The sequence below is a fragment of the Globicephala melas genome, chromosome 19 (genome assembly GCF_963455315.2).
Source record: "Globicephala melas chromosome 19, mGloMel1.2, whole genome shotgun sequence".
Lineage (NCBI taxonomy): Eukaryota > Metazoa > Chordata > Mammalia > Artiodactyla > Delphinidae > Globicephala > Globicephala melas.
The window spans coordinates 48,534,000-48,551,711 of record NC_083332.1 but is presented as its reverse complement, the minus strand read 5'-3'; the positions used below and the strand labels follow the sequence as shown (position 1 = coordinate 48,551,711).

At 46.2% G+C, this 17,712-nt stretch overlaps 1 protein-coding gene across 12 annotated transcripts; it reads right to left on the bottom strand.

The window, feature by feature from the left end:
• Positions 1-3,010: 3,010 nt before the first annotated feature.
• On the bottom strand, positions 3,011-17,059 carry ZNF23 (zinc finger protein 23). 12 transcript variants are annotated; one of them, XM_060288653.2, is made up of 6 exons: positions 17,014-17,056; positions 16,494-16,603; positions 11,336-11,400; positions 8,987-9,113; positions 8,237-8,350; positions 3,011-5,295 (listed from the first exon to the last, which is right to left on the bottom strand). In XM_060288653.2, the coding sequence occupies exons 3-6, from the start codon at positions 11,366-11,368 to the stop codon at positions 3,494-3,496; spliced, it is 2,076 nt and encodes a 691-aa protein (XP_060144636.1). In that variant the 5' UTR covers positions 11,369-11,400; positions 16,494-16,603; positions 17,014-17,056; the 3' UTR covers positions 3,011-3,493. The 12 variants fall into 12 exon arrangements, with proteins under 12 accessions (XP_060144636.1, XP_060144640.1, XP_060144638.1 ...); XM_060288657.2 differs by lacking the exon at positions 16,494-16,603 and having other exon boundaries at positions 8,987-9,164; positions 11,267-11,400; positions 17,014-17,059; XM_060288655.2 differs by lacking the exon at positions 16,494-16,603 and having other exon boundaries at positions 8,987-9,164; positions 17,014-17,057.
• Between the last annotated feature and the right edge of the window lie 653 nt (positions 17,060-17,712).

The following is a 17,712-nucleotide window of genomic DNA, read 5'->3' as shown; positions in this document are numbered from 1 at the left end:
AGTCCTCCAGGGCCTCTAAGACCGTGTCCACCACCATCCACCCCCGCCACCCCGCGGATCCACAGGAGATTTTCCGCGGAGAGGTCAAACCGGCTGCCCTAGGACTCCGCGCGCGCGACACTCCGCGGGATCAGAGCAGGGAGAGCCGGCCCGCGCCGAGGGGACCCGGGCAGCCTCGCGGTCGTTTTCTTCCCGCCCTGCAGTGAGCGGACCGGCCGTCAGGGGCAGCAGGGGGCCCAGGCTGGCGGCCAGTGCCTCGTAATGGCTTCTCACGCCCACAGCGCCGGCCTCAGGGCCCTGAACGCGCAGGCCCGGCCTCCCCGCTCCGTCTCACCTCGAGGCCAAAACGGGGTCCCAGGGCGAGAAGGCGTGCGCCCAAGGCCGGCGGGGAGGGAGGCGGCAGGTAGAGGCCGCCACCCGTCTGCCAGTGCCGCGCGCCTGTGGCCCAGGGCGGGGGTGGGGGGTGGAACCCAGGGCCTCGGGTCCCCGCCTGGAGCACATGGGCCCTGGGCGCCCGGGCCACGCACGGCTGACAGACGCGCCAAATCTGTGGCAGGACGATCCCTTACCGTGGCGGGCTGAGGAAACCAGCCGGAAGAGGCGCGTGCGGCTGCGCTTCCGGGAGGGCTTCTTGGAGGCTGGCTCCGGCTGAGCGTGGGTGGGATTTCAGTGGCCGGGAGGAGGTGGGGGCCACGCTTCAGGAGCACTGGAACCTCCCAGGCTCTGCCTGCGCGTTCACGGGCTGGCGAGCGGTGGGAGGGAAAGCCAGAGCCGGAGGGCCGGTCAGGCCGCGGGCAGCCCAGGAGCAGGCGCAAAACGCAGGGCCCCGCAAAGGGGGCTCAGACCAGGCGGAAGCCTCAGGAGCCACGTGAGGTGTTGGATTTGCTGAGACCACGTGGTCTGTGGTGTGAATGGGGCCCGAGAGCAGGCGGAAGGGGCTGCGGGGAGCTCGCCGAGGGGAGATGTGGCCGAGGTTCCCCCATCTCAGGTTCCCTGGGACTTGGCAAACCCCGGCCCGTGGAAGGGCGTGCAAATGTTCAACTGAATTGAATGGACTGTGTAAGGGAAGGGGTGTCCTCAGTTCCTTGTCAGGAGAAAGGATAGCATACAGGGTGGGGCTGTGGTCTGGGGAGAATGGAGACCCAAGAGGCAGAGAGGACAGAAGAGCGTCCAGGTGCCTCTCCTCAGAACTTCCAGACCCATCACCAGGAGAGGGCTGCCAGCCCAGGGAGAGCTGTGCTGAGTCTCTCGTCCCCGCACATGACACCCAAGCCCTGTCTCCACCCACCCACGGACCCTCCCAGCTGTGTTTGGACCTCTCTCACCAGGCTTCCTGGTCCTGCCGGGGCCCCGCAGCAGCCGCGTTTTCCACTGAGCCTGTTTCCCCTCCTGACCTGGACAGGGCAGGACCAGATGTTCTCTGAGGCCCCTTCCAGGGTGATAGGCCAGGGTGGGAGGATGCCCTGTGCTGCAGGGACAGAACATGCTGACCTGGACTGAGGGAGAAACTTGCTTTAATCCTGACCCTTCCAGGCTCATGGCTCCCTTTCAGAAAAGAGGTGCCTTTGTGAGGGGAAAAGGGTATCCAGAGCCACGGCTCCTCTTTGTTCTTCCTCATAAGGCCTCCACTGAATCCAGGCAGCTCTTGACTGGAGTAGTGAACATCAAGACTACAGGGTGTCAGGAATCCTGGGCCATGGGACCATGTGACTTCATGAGACTTTGCAGGCATCTTCCTTCTTCACCCTCGTATCCTTGGGATCTGAACAGAAGGACCTGCTGTGGACAGTAACAAAGCTACAGAGAGGGAGAAGACCCTCAGGGACTGACTGGGTGAGAAGGGTGTTGAGCCCTGGGACTAGCCCCCACCCTGCACTGAGAAAGAGCCTGAGACCCAGAGGCCAAGGTCACACAGGACATTGGTGGCAGATCTGGAACATCTGGTCCTGTCCTCAGTGGTTCTCAGCCCTCCTAGAGTCCCTGCCTTGGTCCTGCCACAGCAAACAAACTGCCAAACCCCACTGGGAGCCAGGACAGCAGGACTTCCAGTCCCCATCTTCCCTGTCACATCTGGAGACCATCTGGAGGTGATTCATGATCTAGGAAGGTTGGGGTAAGCCATGGCCTTCTGACCTCTCCTCTGGCCTGGGTAATGGACCACCTCAGCCACTGATTTGCTGTGTGACCGGGGCAGTGCCATCCGTCTCTGGTCTTCAGTTTATAAGTAAATGAAGGACTTGGACCCCATGGCCCAGGGCACTTCTGGATCTCTTTGTATGGTCTGGAGCTGCTCACAGGAGCAGGGCCAGATGGTCAGGGGGAGGGACTCTGCTCCCTCCTCTCTGTTCTGGGGGCTCCAGGATCTGCCTCCACCCATATGCAGGTGGGGTGGGGGGAATGTCACTTACACAATGGCCCTGGACACTCTGCTGAGGTCCTATACCATATCAGTAGCTTTCTGACAGGAGTGGCTCCTTTGAGGTATGCAAGACAGCATTCCCAGCCAACACGGGCCTCCCGAGCTACAGAGAGCACAGCAGCAGGTATGGGGAAAGGGGCGCTGTGGGGATACACTGTGTGTCTATAAGAGGGTCTCTGTGTTTGTCTTGTCAGTGGGAGAGAGGTTGGAGGGCTTCCTATGTGTGACTGTATGCTTGTTTTAAATTTTTACTCCTTAGAGTACTACTGAGACTGAACATCTTCCTTTATTAGTCATTTTTATATCTTCTTAAAAGCTGCTTGCTATTGTCATTTATTTTTCTCATAATTTAAGACCTCTTTGTATGATACTTTTATATCACAAATTTTACAAAGGTATTTCCACTTTTTGTGCTTTATCTTTTAAACTTATTTGGGGTTATTTAAAACAAAAACATAAATATTTCATTTTGAAGTCAATTTATCAATATTTTCCCTCATGGTTGGTTTCTGGCTTTCATCTGATGCTTAGAAAGCTTTTCTCCATAGCATGAAAATAAAAAGATTTACTCATATTTTTTCCTTAAGGAACTCTTTATTGTTTTTCCTCTTTACAAAAGTGATGCATGCTTGTTGTCAAAGTAAAAGGGCAATAAATTAATTTAGGTAGGTAGTATCTTTATGAGTTTTTCTATCTAAGAACAAGGTATCACTCTCTCTCCCCCCATTTATTTAACTTTCCTTTTGTACCCCTCAGCAGAGATTTATAATTTCTCCACATAGGTCCTAGTAAGTTTATATCTAGAAAATCAACTTTTCTTGATGCTGTTGGGAATGGGATATTTTCTTTCATTATATTTTCTATTGGTTGTTGGTATAAAACAAACTACTTATTTTTGGATGTTATTTTAAAACTGGTTGTCATTCTTGATCTAAAATTGAATAAAATGGAAAAGATTTGTTTCCTTGTGAAGACTCTGCCGTATCCATTTCTCTCTCAGGGTTTTCCACCAGGGTGAATCTGAGGATACTTGATCTAGTTCAGCATTAACCTTGACAGTTTTCTACATCCTTATTAGGATTTTCCTTCACTATGGACACTCTGATGCTGACTAAGTTGGAAGCTAAACCTGAAGGCTTTCCCACACACATTACACGCATAGGGTTTCTTCCAAGTATGGACAGTCTGATGTATAATACAGTCAGAACTATAGCTGAAGCCTTTGCCACACTCCACACATCTGAAGGGTTTCTCCCCAGTGTGGCTTCTCTGATGCCGAATTAAATGGGCATTAACATGGAAGGCTTTTCCACACTCCTTACACTGAAAGGGTTTCTCTCCAGTATGGATTCTCTGATGTACAATATAGTCAGAACTACAGCTAAATGCCTTCTCACATTCCATACATTTGAATGGTTTCTCCCCAGTGTGTATTCTCTGATGCCTAGTTAGTTTGGCATTGATGCTGAAGGCTTTCCCACATTCCTTACACTGATAAGGCTTTTCTCCAGTGTGGATTCGGTGATGATCAAATAGGTTTCTTTTAGAAGTAAAACATTTCCCACACTCATTACATTCAAAGGGCTTCTCCCCAGTGTGAATCCTCTGGTGCTGCATTAGTTTTGCATTAACGCTGAAGGCCTTTCCACACTCATTACACTCATAGGGCTTCTCCCCGGTGTGGATTCTCAGATGCTGCCGAAGCTGGGAGTTACACCTGAAGGCTTTCCCACACTCTTTACACTCATAGGGTTTCTCACCCGTGTGGATTCTCTGGTGCTGGATTAACTTCCCTTTGACGCCAAAGGCTTTTCCACATTCAGTACACTCATAGGGTTTCTCCCCTGTGTGAATTCTTTGATGCTGAATGAGTTTTGCATTATTACTAAAGGCTTTTCCACACTCCTTACACTGATAGGGTCTCTCTCCAGTGTGGATGCTCTGATGCTGCCTAAGCTGGGAGCTGCACCTGAAGCCTTTCCCACACTCATTACATTTATAAGGTTTCTCTCCAGTGTGGATCCTCTGATGTTGAATTAATTTTGCATTAACATTGAAAGCTTTCCCACAGTCATTACACTCGTAAGGTTTCTCTCCAGTGTGGACTCTCTGATGTGTGATATATGCAGAACTGCAGCTAAAGCCATTCCCACACTCCTTGCACTGATAGGGCCTCTCTCCTGTATGGATTCTCTGATGCCTACTCAGACTCCCATTAACGCTGAAGGCTTTTCCACACACCTTACACTGATAGGGCTTCTCCCCACTGTGGATAGTCTGATGTGTGATATAATGGGAACTGTAACTGAAGCTTTTTCCACACTCTACACATTTGAAGGGCTTCTCCCCACTGTGAAGTCTTTGATGCCAAATTAATTTTGCATTAACGCTAAAGGCTTTGCCACACTCCTTATGCTGATGGGGCTTCTCCCCAGTGTAGCTATCTTGATCCTGATTAAGTTGAGAGTTACACCTAAAGCTTTCCACTAATTCTTCACATTTGAAAGGTCTTTCCCCAGAATTAATTATTTCATGTTGAATAAGTTTTGTGTCAAAGCTGAAGGCTTTCTCCAATCCTGTACACTCAGGGGACTGCTCTCCAGTGGAGATGGTATGACACTGATTCAAGTTTGGACTTTGCCTAAAGCAACACTCCTCCATGGGGCTTATATTGTCTTTCACTGTCCCATCAATGACACTCCTGTTTTCTTTCTCCATACTTCCTACTGAGTGGACTTCCTGCTGTTTCTCTAGAATATAAGTTTCTGAAAAGTCTGTTTCCTGGGAAGAGTTCCTTTGAAGTTCAAATGATGTATTATGTTTTTCTTCATACATTTCCTCTGTCAAATTATTGTCAGTCTGGATATCAATATTTACTATAAAAAACAGAAAACATAAAATATCATGTAAGAACCATGTTAGAAAACAAAAGAACTGTGATAGAAAGAAAAAAGGATCAGGGTAATCAAGGGTGGGGGGGGCTCTTTAAAATCACCAGACTAGGTCAGAGAATCTAAGGTTCATCCATAAGGTGGAATAACATGTAGCTGTTATAAAATGAAATAAATCTATATGTACTGACATGAAAAGATGTCAAAGACACACTGTTAAGTGGAAAAACAAGTTGAGAAATGGTATGTAGAGTATCTTCCATCTGTGCAAAGGAGAGTAAAAAGGGCTGACATAAACACATATATTTGAATATGCCTAGAAAACTACTGCAAGAATACACAAGAAACTGAGCAAACTGGCACAGGAAGTTTGGGAGACTTCCCCACTGCTCCCACTTTATGCACTTTTTATACTGTTTTGAGCATGTACCAATATTACAAATTTTAAAGTAATGATTTTAAAAGATCACCAGTCTCTAAACCAATAACCAGTAACAAGAAGGTTAAAAGTGACAGCAGTGGAACAAAATTCTAGGTCTTATCTGCCAGATCAGCATTCTTTCCATCACACCATACTTTACTACACTCTTCAGTTTCTATTAATAAAAATGGAAACTGCTTAAGAAAGAGAAGGCACAGAATCCAACAACATGTGGCAACAAGGGATGGCAGGTATTAGCACTAGGAAGCAAATGGGAACAAATCTTGTTTATTTTCTTAGAACTTAAACTCTAGGCTTTCCAAAACTTCTCCTTTAACTTCTTTTTTCTCTACTTCAGAAAGGCTCTGTTCAGGCCCATTTGATCCCTTTGATCCCATATCTTCCCACCCCTCCAGAACACTGCAGCATTCTCCTTGCCTTTCCTTCTACCTCTTCCCTCAATCCTAAAATTGGTCACTCCCTAAAATTCTTTCTGTAATCTTATTAGTCTTTCTATAATCCCATAGTCCTAGTAGAACCAATGATCTCTACATTTATTCTCAAATTTCTCAAAATTGGCCCCAAAATGCTTCCTTTATTTTTTCACCTCTCATCTCTCCTCAGCCACATGTAATATGCCCCCTACCCCAGTATTTCATTATAATTGTCCTCAACAGACCCAAATGACCTGGACTTCCCTAGCAATCATTTTCAAAATAATATTGGTCTTTTCCTGATTATAGAAATAATATTCATCTGTAGTATCAGAAACTTACAAAGAAAAAAATTCAAATTACCTGGAAAATTTTTTTAAAAAATCAACTCTGCTGACATGGGTCTTGTGCCCTGTGGTTTCCCCTTCTTCCTGCCTAGAACCCATTTGATTCCTGACCCCAATTAACCTACATACACTGACTAGATGAACGTTTCTATCCTCACCTGACATCACGATGGGTTGTTCAAAGACTTCAGGACTGTCTGTTGCCTACAGAATGAAATCCAGACTTCTTTGACTAAGAAGCTCCACAATATCACTTTCATCCCCCTCTATATGTCAAGCACTTTAAGCTCTCCATTTCCAAAACATGTCTTCCTTGGTCAGTGAACATCTGGTTGAATGATTACAAGGAACAAAAAGCCACTGAAACCATCTTTTAAAAAAAGAGGATTCATCAAAAGGATGCAAGAGTATCTTATGGACCCCAAAGGCAGGAAGTAAAGCTGGGCCTCATGGGAGATGGGAAATCACCTGGCAGCTACTCTGCATGAGCCAATGAGAACCTCACTATTTCAAGAGTGTTCTGGGAACAAGAATCACTGGCATTACCTGGGAACTTAACAGAAATGCAGAATCTTGGCCCTGCCCCAAACTAACTGAATGACAATCTGCACATCTGCAAGATGCCCAGGTGATGCACTTGTTCATATTTTGAGAAGCACCAAATTGATAGCATTACTTCCTCCCACCTTATTTCCTAGAGCTTATTATATATAGCTTTCTCCCCCCCAAATAATAATAATAATAGTAATAATAATAATAAAAACAGAATTTAACTGAGCACACACTATAAGCTAGGCACTTGGTACATGTTATCTCATTTTATCATCAAACCTAGCACCATTACCTCATTTTGTAATTATTATTCCATTTTCAAGGGTGAGAACACTAACTCTTAGAGAATGCAGATAACTGACCTGCTCAAAGTCACACAACTAGGAAGTAGCACAGTTGGGATTGGAACTCAGAAAGTCTACTCCAAAGTCTAAGTAAAAAGACTTTTAATTCTGTACCCTTCACATTAAGTGGACAGTGCTTAGAAAGTAGCAAGGACCCAAAAAAAGTACTGAATCCATTCATTTTGTCTGAGAAAGGTAGAATTCCAAAATTAGGATTGAAAATAATTACAATAAAGCATTTGAAAAAAGATCTCTTCTTGGAATTAGAAAGAAATAGCAAACTATGAAAATAGTCAGAAAGGTCTCAACTGTTGCTATCTCTAGAAATCATCAAAAATTATTTAAATGGGGCTTCCCTGGTGGCGCAGTGGCTAAGAATCCACCTGCCAATGTAGGGGATACAGGTTCGAGCCCTGGTCCGGGAGGATCCCACATGCCGAGGAGCAACTAGGCCCGTGTGCCACAGCTACTGAGCCTGAGCTCTGGAGCCTGCAAGCCACAACTACTGAGCCCATGTGCCAAAATTACTGAAGCCCGTGTGCCTAGAGCCTGTGCTCCACAACAAGAGAAGCCACCTTAGTGAGAGGCCTGTGCACCGCAGCCAAGAGTGGACTCCACTCTCTGCGACTAAAAAAAAGACAGCCTGCGTGCAGCAACGAGGGCCCAATGCAGCCAAAAATTAATTAATTAATTAATTAATTTTAAAAAATTTAAATGTTACTCTGTACGGTTAGCCAATAAATGTGGCACGCTTATATGTTGCTAAAGCTGACTTTCTTCCTAAAGGATTACTTTTTCCAGCATAATGGGCAATGTGTGCCTCCTTACCAGTCCAGAGGCCCTGGGGGCCTGTGCCTGTTCCAGAGGCCAGTGGAGATGGGCCCTCCAGCTCACCTCCTCCCTCCAGCTGTGAGATCACAGTAGGTTTGAGAAGGGGAAATCCTGTTTTGGGGAAAGGAAATAGGAAAGATAGGTGAATGATCTCCCACAGCTGATTTCCTAAACCTCTTCTCAGATTGTGTCAGCAATGGGGAGGGAAGGAAAGAGCCCCAGAGGGTCCCGTGCCTAAGAACTATGGGAAAGTGGCGGGGGGTGGGAGGAAGAGGCTTGAGAAGATGCGGGAGGAGTTGGGGAGGGCCCAGACTGTGAGACCTCATGCAGGGCAAACAGGGAGATTCTGCCTAAAGGGATAGGTACCAGTTTTTGACCAGGGCCTAAAATATTACAAGTACACCGAGATCCTTGGAAACACTCAAGATATCCAGGTAGGGTGAGGGGGAACCTGAAGGTAATGCTGTAGAACAGGAAGTTACTTTTTTTCCACGCTGTGTCCAAAACACAGCCTCTATCGGGTGGATCAAGAGTGCACAACAGTCCCAGTAAAGTCCTATATTGGCCCAAAAAGGGCTTGGGGTTCACCCTTCCCAGCAACCCCGGGTCTAGGGGATTAGGAATCAGCCCCTGAGGTTCCCACTCAGTGAAGGATTACCAGAGGCCCCACCTGCAACCAGTAAGGGGAAAGGAAGCCAGGAAACCCTAATCAGCAGAGTCTGAGTCCCCGGGGGAGAAAGGCCTTACCCAGGGAGGCCACATTCCCATAATTCTCCAGCATCACATCCCTGTACAGAGCCCTCTGTGCAGGGGACAGGCCATCCCACTCCGTCTGGGTGAAGTACACAGCCACGTCCTCAAAGGTCACCGACTTCTGAAACAACAGGTTCCTGCTGCCCTAGGGGCCAATTCCATGGCTCATGCCCTAGGTGAGGGGCAGAGGGCAGTATGAGGGCTTGAGGAGGGGCTTGTGAAGAGCACAACATTAATAACAGGGGGAAAGATTTGAGAAAAACACTTGGAAGGTAAAGCATGGAATATCTGACCTGGCTCCCAGCAGAGAAACCTCATGCCATATTTCACACTTACAAAGGATGACATAAGTTGAGATGAAAGAAAAACACCTCCCATGACCAAGTTCCCCTAACGCAACTGCTTTCTTTCAGTCAGGCCGTGCCCTCACTGGCGGAAGTAGCTCTGGGCCCACCCACAGGTTTTCCCACTTCCTCGCCCTCGCCCTCACCCTCAAACCTCAAGCCGCGCCCAAAGAACGGCCATGGCTTCCATCTCACCCAGCCCCACCTGATTTCTATCATGGACCCCCTACAAAAGGCTGCATAGCCTCTGCTCCAGCGCCTTCAGCAGAGGAAGCTCAGTGCTGCCCAGATCGGCTGGGCACCGTGGAGGTGGAGGGAGGGGTGAGAGCAGGCGGCCCATCCTGCTTGCAAATGGCTCTCGCCAAAAACCCATTTTCTGTTACCCTCTCCCAGTCAAGCCTCATCCTGTCCAACTTCACCCAAGACTTCACTGTCTCTCCAAGGAGGTTTGGGAAAGAAGGGAGGTCAGCCATCTTTTCAGCCGCTCCTCTGCATCACTCGGCGCTCGGCACTCAGCAGAGGCTCCACCATCAGGGCTGATGGCCGAGCCGCTCCCAGGCCCACCTCCTCCCCTCCGGGCAGCTGCCACTTCTGGCTGCCCTTGCTCTACCCACCTCGGCCTTCTGTAACAACCTTGGGGACACACTGGCAGCGATTTGCCTCTCAACTGCTCTCTGCCAGGACCTGTCTTGCTTGATTCTACGGGCCTCCACCCATCAACAATTCTAGTCCAACTTGTGGGCACTTCTGTGAGTCATTCATCGTGTGACTTGGATAAGACAAGAAATTCTTGGTACAAAATTAAATGCCTTCGCTCTCGCCCACCATCCCCTTTTAGCCCACGACTGGTGCCTCCTCCTTAATTCAAACCTCAGCTGGTGTCACCCACCACCATCCGCGAAGGAAAGAAACCTGGGGATTCGTTCCTGACTCCTCCCTCCCCCTTACCCCACCCCAATCTTTTGACTCTTCCTCCTAGAGATTTTTATGTTAAGCATTACTTGAATTGGGTCTCCCTCTTTAGCAACTACTTGCCTTAATGAAGCCTATGTCACCTAGACCAATAGGACTCTTTCTGAAGTGGTCACCTTGCTTTTAAACCTCCCCTCAAAATTATTCCCCACACAGGCATCAGAAACCTGACCTCGTTAACTTCACTGGCTCCATAGGTGTCATAGGGCTGAACAGTTAAGTCACACAATGACAAGTCACTTCACTCCCCTTTGTCTTTGTTTCTTTTGTGGTAGAATGAACGCAACACAGCGCCTATCTCCCAGGGCGTCTGTCAGGACTGAGTGATCCATGTAAAGTGCTTAGTATGGTGCCTGCGGCATAGTAAGCCTCAAATGGTGTAACTTGAGTTACTGTGACTATGATTATTCCCAAACTGTAGCCCATGGAGGTCCCTGGATGAGCATCAGTGGGGTCCATGAAATCCCTGAAATCGTATGGAAATTTTCGTTTGCATGTTATTCTGGGAAGAGGATCCAGAGCTCTTATCAGAGACCTAAAGCTTGGCCACTGCACCCCAAGCCCTGAAAGCCTCCCCAGGACACAATGAGACACAGGACTTCCTGTCTTTTTTCCCTCCCTTGATCCCACTCTCCTTATGTCCCCTTCCCCTGGAATTAGAGGCACAGCCATTCTTTATGTGGATCTGGTCCTGCTAGTCCTCTTTATCTACACCTCCCTCCCTGGAATCCTAGTCCCCTGCTATCTTCTTCCATTCATGGGCAGCTTCCATGTCTCTCATTCACCAAAGCCCTCTGCTGGGGGAGCAAAGCAAACTGGTGTGCAGAAGACTATATTTCTGCCTTCCAGACACTTCTGTCTTGCCTGTCCTGGTCTCTGGCCCCTATCCCTCCATATCATCGCTCTTCCCACAAGCTCCAGTCTGGCAGGCCCCTCCAGCTTTCATAGAAAGGCTCACCAGATTCCCTTCTCAGTTTTCTTCAATGTGAAACTGCTCAGAGGAAGAGCTGAAGGACCCACAGCTCACCTGGGGCCAGGCTGTCAGAAGCATGGCTGCCATCACCTGGTCTCCCTCTCAGAGAAGGACTGGAGCTGAGGGAAAACAGGGGGACAGATGTGAGACAAGCCACCCCCACCACGAACAATACAGCCCCTCACAGAAGATCTGAGATGCAGGCAGCCAGCATCCAGACAGAAGTGCAAGCAGGAGCTGCCATGGGAAGAAAGGAGCGATCTGTTCACTGGATCTGTGCCCAGGGCTCCTCCTGGTCATGACACTGACACTGACTGCCACGGACCCTAGGATTTTTACAATTCTGGACACATATCATACACACACACACGAGTGTGCATAAAATGCAGGTAGAGTCTAAAGAATAATAAAACAAAGACTCGTGTAGCAACACGATGCTCTAAACGAGCATCCCTCTCTATTATACTGCAAGAGAAGCCAGCTGGACGGGCTGCAGCCCCAGCACATAGGCCTGAGTCAGGCCCCAGGGAGGCACCTCCTGGAGAAAGGGACAGCTGCTCCCTCCCACATGCCCGTTCCCTCACACAGCTGACTGCCCTCAAGAGTCCTGATACCTCTGTAGAGATCTTGGGAGGTTAGGCTCCTGCCCGGCCCAGGTTTACTGTGAGGAAGCTAGGCCACAAGTGAGGTACCGGATGGCTCCTCATACCTTCCAGCCTTTTGATGGCAAAGAAGCCAAGGCTTCAGCTGCCTGAGAGAGGGGGTCACTATAGCATCCCGTCCCTGGTCCCATGACCCAGCACTCCTTGTTCATTGTATTCAAGACCACATGGACTGGTTATTTTCTAATTTTTAGTGCTCCCAAAGTCAGTCTTGAAATTTTATATTTTCCTAAAATATTGTCTATATCTTCCAGAATTTAAACTTGAGTGTAGAATTATGGGAAACAGTGGCTCATGATTTTTTTCATTTCCTCCATACCTTGAGGTATACCTTGCTTTTCCTACTTCTTCTTTGAATATATATGCTCTCTAGACCTTTTAGCCTTAGTTAATGTTATGGACTGAATGTGTCCCCCCAAAATTCGTATGTTGGAGCCCTAATTTCCAATGTGACTGTATTTGGAGACAGGACCCATGAGGAGGTAATAAGGTTAAACAAGGTAATAATCTGATAGGGCGGGTACCCTAGTAAGAAGAGGAAGGGTCTTCCAGAGCTGTCTCTGCTGTGAGGACACAGTGAAGGCAGCCACCTGCAGCCTCACCAAGAACCACATCATCTGGTACCTTGATCTTAGACTTCCAGCCTCCAGAACTGTGAGAAATAAATTTCTGTTGTTTAAGCCAGACAGTGTATGATATTTTGTTATGGCAGCCCAAGCAGACTAATAACATTAGGCTGAACCATGGTTTATCTAGTTTAATGTTGTTTTATTTTCAAAGAACTAGCTTTTCTATTTAGAACACCACTCCCTTTTCTACCTGTTTGTTTGGTTTTATAAAATTAATTAACTTATTTATTTAGTTTTGGCTGCGCTGGGTCTTCGTTGTTGCACTCAAGCTTTCTCTAGTTGCGGTAAGCAGGGGCTACTCTTCGTTGCGGTGCGTGGGCTTCTCCTTGTGGTGGCTTCTCTTGTTGTGGAGCACGGGCCCTAGGCACACGGGTTTCAGTAGTTGTGGCACACAGGCTCAGTAGTTGTGGCTCACAGGCTCTAGAGCACAGGCTCAGTAGTTGTGGCGCACAGGCTTAGTTGCTCCGCGGCATGTGGGATGTTCTCAGACCAGGGCTCGAACCCGTGTCCCCTGCATTGGCAGGCTGATTCTTAACCACTGTGCCACCAGGGAAGCCCCCTCTACTTGTTTTAAATTAAGCTCTGCATTTTAAAATTTGTTTTTTAGCTCTGTAAGAGACACCTTATGTACCTCACCAAATCCTCTTGTCCACTCTTAGTCCAGTTCCAGAGGCTTTGACCAGCTCTGCACAAGTACAACCTACAAATGCCTCCTCAAGGGTCTACACCACACATGCCTGGCTCCTGCCCTAGGGCTTCTCTGTCCTGTGTGGGACATCTGCGGACACCTGCTGGGTCCTGAAGGATAGGGGAGTTAATGCCTGTGATGCTACCACTGACCAACAGGAGACAGAGGTCAGTGGATAAACGTTTCCCCCTTTAGTCCCCCATGTGGGCAGCCATGAGATTCCAAGGCTCCTCAAAGATCCTGCAAGTCAGAGCACCAGTCACCTGTGGAGGGGCCAGCCTGACAGCACATCCTTGTATTGTCTGTCCCTCCTTCTCCATTGCACTCTCCTTGTCTTTCACTCTGCCCCTGGGACTACATTCCCAAATAAACTGCCCGCACACAAATCTCTGTCCTATGTTCTGCTTTCGGGGAAAGCTAGACTACAAAAAGCTTTTTTCTACCTTCTTGAGGCTACATGATTCATTCATTTTCATTCTTGCTGTGTAGCAATCTAAACCTATAAATGTTCCTCTGAATACATTATTCCCTACATTCCAGAGGCTTTTCATATTTCATGTTTTAATTACTATTTTATAACTCGTCAGCAACTGTGTTTTGTCTCTGGACAAAGAACTGTTCAGGATAATTTGTTGTTGTTAATTTATTCTCTGGCTTTACTGCATGGTGTTTAAGTAACCTGATCTATTTACTTCTGCTTTACAGATTTTTAAAGGTTTTCTTTTGTGGCTACAGTGTCCATTTTAAAAATATTCCATGGATGCTTAAAAAGAAAACTTATTCCAACATGGATGGACCTAGAGATTATCACACTAAGTGACGTAAGTCAGAAAGAGAAAGACAAATACCATATTATATCACTTATATGTGGAATCTAAAATATGACACAAATGAATTTATCTGTGAAAGAGAAACACAGACATAGAAAACAGATTTGTGGTTGCCAAGGGGGAGGGCGGTGGGGGAGGGATGGACTGGGAGTTTGGGACTAGGAGATGCAAACTATTATACGTAGAATGGATAAACAACAAGGTCCTACTTTATAGCACAGGGACCTATATTCAATATCCTGTGATAAACCATAATGGAAAAGAATATGAAAAAGAATGTGTGTATATATATGTGCATATACCTATATAAATGAATTACTTTTGTGTACAGTAGAAATTAACACAACATTGTAAATCAACTATACTCCAATAAAATAAATTTAAAAAAAAGGAAACTTATCCTGTGATGGAAGAACATAATCTATCTGAATCTAATAAATCAACTCTACCAATTTTATTATATAGATTTTTCTCCATAACCCATGATTACTTTTACCTAATTGTTTAGAGAGCCAGTAAAGAGTGAACTCTCACAAAACACTGAGCCCTTATGTATCATGGGAAAAGCCTTTCAAATCTTTAAGAAATGAATAATTCTAACACTATTTAAACTGTAGCAGAGAACAGCAAAATAAGTTTCCCAGACCTTTTTATGATGCCAGCAAAATATGGATACAAAAACCATAAACTAGTATCATTTATGAATACTGATGCAAAAATCCTAAATATTGAGGACTAGACTCCAGTAGTTCCTTAATGTGACATATCATGACTAAGAGGGATCATCCTATGAATGCAAGTAAAGTTCAATATTAGCACAGATTGTACTTTCCACATTAATAAATCAAAGAAAAACATACTCTCCATCTCAGTGGATGTCAAAGGTGTTGGATAAATTCAATATTCATGCCTAAATTTTAAAACTTATACCCTAGGGAAACTCTCATATGATATACATGATATATGATATACATACAAAATTATATATACCCTATACCCTAGGGAAACTCTCATATGATATACATGATATATGATATACATACAAAATTTTGTATATATACAAAATTATTATCAGCAGTATTTTAATAGCAAAAAATTGGAAACAACTCACATGTCCACTGAGAATACACAAATAAGCTGTCGTGCCATTTTTACAATGGAACATTACCCAGTAGCAAAAACGAATGACTCACAGCTACACACAAAATATGGATGAATTTAGGAACATTAATATTGAGTTATGCCAGTCCCAGAAGACTACAGACACCATGATGCCATCTTCATAAAGCTCAAAAACAAAATTAATCACATTATTTACATACACATGTATATATGATAAAATTATTTTTAAAAATATGATTAACACAAATATATGTGTTATCAAAAATCAAAAATATGATTAACACAAAATTCAAGAGAGCTGTTACCTCTAGGGGTGAGAATGTGGGAACTGGGTTGGGGAGGAGCACACAGATGCAGCCGTATGGGCAGTGCTCTTCTTAATGGTGTGGTGTGTTTAATGCGTGCTCACATTACCACTATGCTCCATAAATGCCATGCTAGATGCATAACATTTAAAATATACATACTTATCTCTATGATATGAAATGATTTTCAGTGTGCAAAAGGTAGTGTGCTATCTTCTGTGTAAGAAAAAAAGGGAGTATAAGAAAATACATGTGTATCTGGTGATTTGTGCAAAAAGAAACAGAAGGAAAAACAAGAAACTAAGGAGAATAGGGGCCTCAGGTGTGGATGGGAAGTAGATGAAAGGAACCTGGGAACTGAAACAGGATGGAAGGAAACAGTGCAGAAGGGATGAGGAGGAAATGATACTTCCCTGTGCCTTTTTGTTCTGACTTTCATAACCACAGTAATGTTTCATGTATCTATACCTGTATCTATCTATCTATCTATACATATGTATAAAAATCAACCAACCAGAATGGGATGGGGGGGTGACGACGTCCAAAAAATACAAACAACAGTAAATAAGCCTAACTATACCACAGCATAACCACAGTGAAGTGATGGGAAAGAAAAGAACTAAGTAACTCTGCAAAACAGTATTTTAACTAAATTCTCTAAGGCTAAAAAGACCTGTAGCCAAAGACTTCTTGAGGTTGCATGATTTTTAAAATCTATTTTCATTCTTTCCTATTTGGCAATTAAAACCTGTAAGGCCACAAAATTTCCTCTGAATACACTACTAGCCACACTTCATGTTTTCGTTACTGTTTTATAGCATATTTTTTTGTAAACTTGCTTTCATGAGGGTATGAATGAGTCATTCTGGAACTTTTTGTGTATTCTAGGACTAAGCAAATCAGTATATTCTACATTGTAGAAATCATTCCCAGGTCATTGTCATCCCACCGCCCAAGAGAAGTTGGGCCGGGTTACCGTTTGGAACTGACACGGCTCCTGCAGACAGTGCTCTCAAAAGTCGGGCTTCTTCTGTAGCCTGGAGGGGCTCTGCTTTTTCTGCTCCCGCACTGGCCTCGATTCACTCCCTGAGTTAGGAGGGCGGGGCGCATATAGTTCATACTTGAAATGCATAAAACGTGCAGGTAAAAGCCCCTGCACGACCTCATTATGTCAAAAGACTCATATCACCTCAGGCCGCTTCACCCCTGCAAATATTCTACCCCCTGGCTGCTCCAACACAAGTTCCCAAAAGGCGAGCAGCATCTTCCCCAAAGTGCTAAATGCTCGGGGCTTCGTGGCTGTGGCAGTACCCCGGGCTTCGCCTTCCACGAGACAGAACGTCATCGGCCACCAAGTCCAAAGCGGGAGTCGAGGAGGGGGGAAGAGGACCCCCCCGACAGGAAACCCACCGCCAACGCAGGGAGAAGGAGCGTCCCTGCCGCACCCAGAGCCTCGGAACCAGGCACCGCCCCCGCCTCCCGCAGCCCGTACTCACCTCCAAAGCTGGCTGCTCGGCGGCGGGCGGCCGGAAGTGCGTCACCAGGCCCCGGCCGAGCCTCTCTAGGAGCAGCTTCGCTCCTTCTCGGCGGTGCTTTGGCCCCGCCCCCTGCAACCGAAGCACTGGTACTCCGAAGCCTGGCACCGTTCTCCCCGATGCGGGTCGCAACGAGGAAGCAGTTGCTCCTCGCCGTGAGCTAGGGAAGACAAGAATGCGGCGAGCGCTGGGCCCAAACCAGGGGTGGCGCCGGGGATTTGTATCTTAGTAAAGCTGCCGTGCAACCAGATTTGGGAGTTTCCGGACTGGACACCTGGATCGCATGCTGTCAAACCCAAGGCCCCCTTTCTGGAACAAATATTTCCTAATGACCAGCATACTCTCCTGTCATGAAACTCATAGGTAATGGCTTAGAAGATCATAGACGGTATAAACAACCTGCATTATAAAAAGTAATGTTAAAAAAAAAAGTAATGTTATGTGCTAACATTTATGTAATAAAGGAGAAATAAAAGGAAAATTATAATTTAAAATATATATTTCAGAACGTATAGGTTTGGTCGTGACTGGTATAGGAGACCTAATAAGTGGTCAGATCATTTGCTCTACACATAGAACGTGCCTGAATGCCACAGTGCTGTATCTCATATTGGTATTTCAAAAATCACAAGTTGTTATCCAAAATGGTGAGCACAGGGA

Bases quoted from the DNA above. Each gene is read 5' to 3' on its own strand.
- ZNF23 (XM_060288653.2), bottom strand. From the start codon at position 11,368: ATGGCAGCCATGCTTCTGACAGCCTGGCCCCAG. The intron at 9,114-11,335 runs GTGAGCTGTGGG...CTGTTGTTTCAG, and splicing joins TTCTGACAGCCTGGCCCCAG to AAGTCGGTGACCTTTGAGGA. The intron at 8,351-8,986 runs GTAAGGCCTTTC...TCCCCAAAACAG, and splicing joins TGGGAATGTGGCCTCCCTGG to GATTTCCCCTTCTCAAACCT.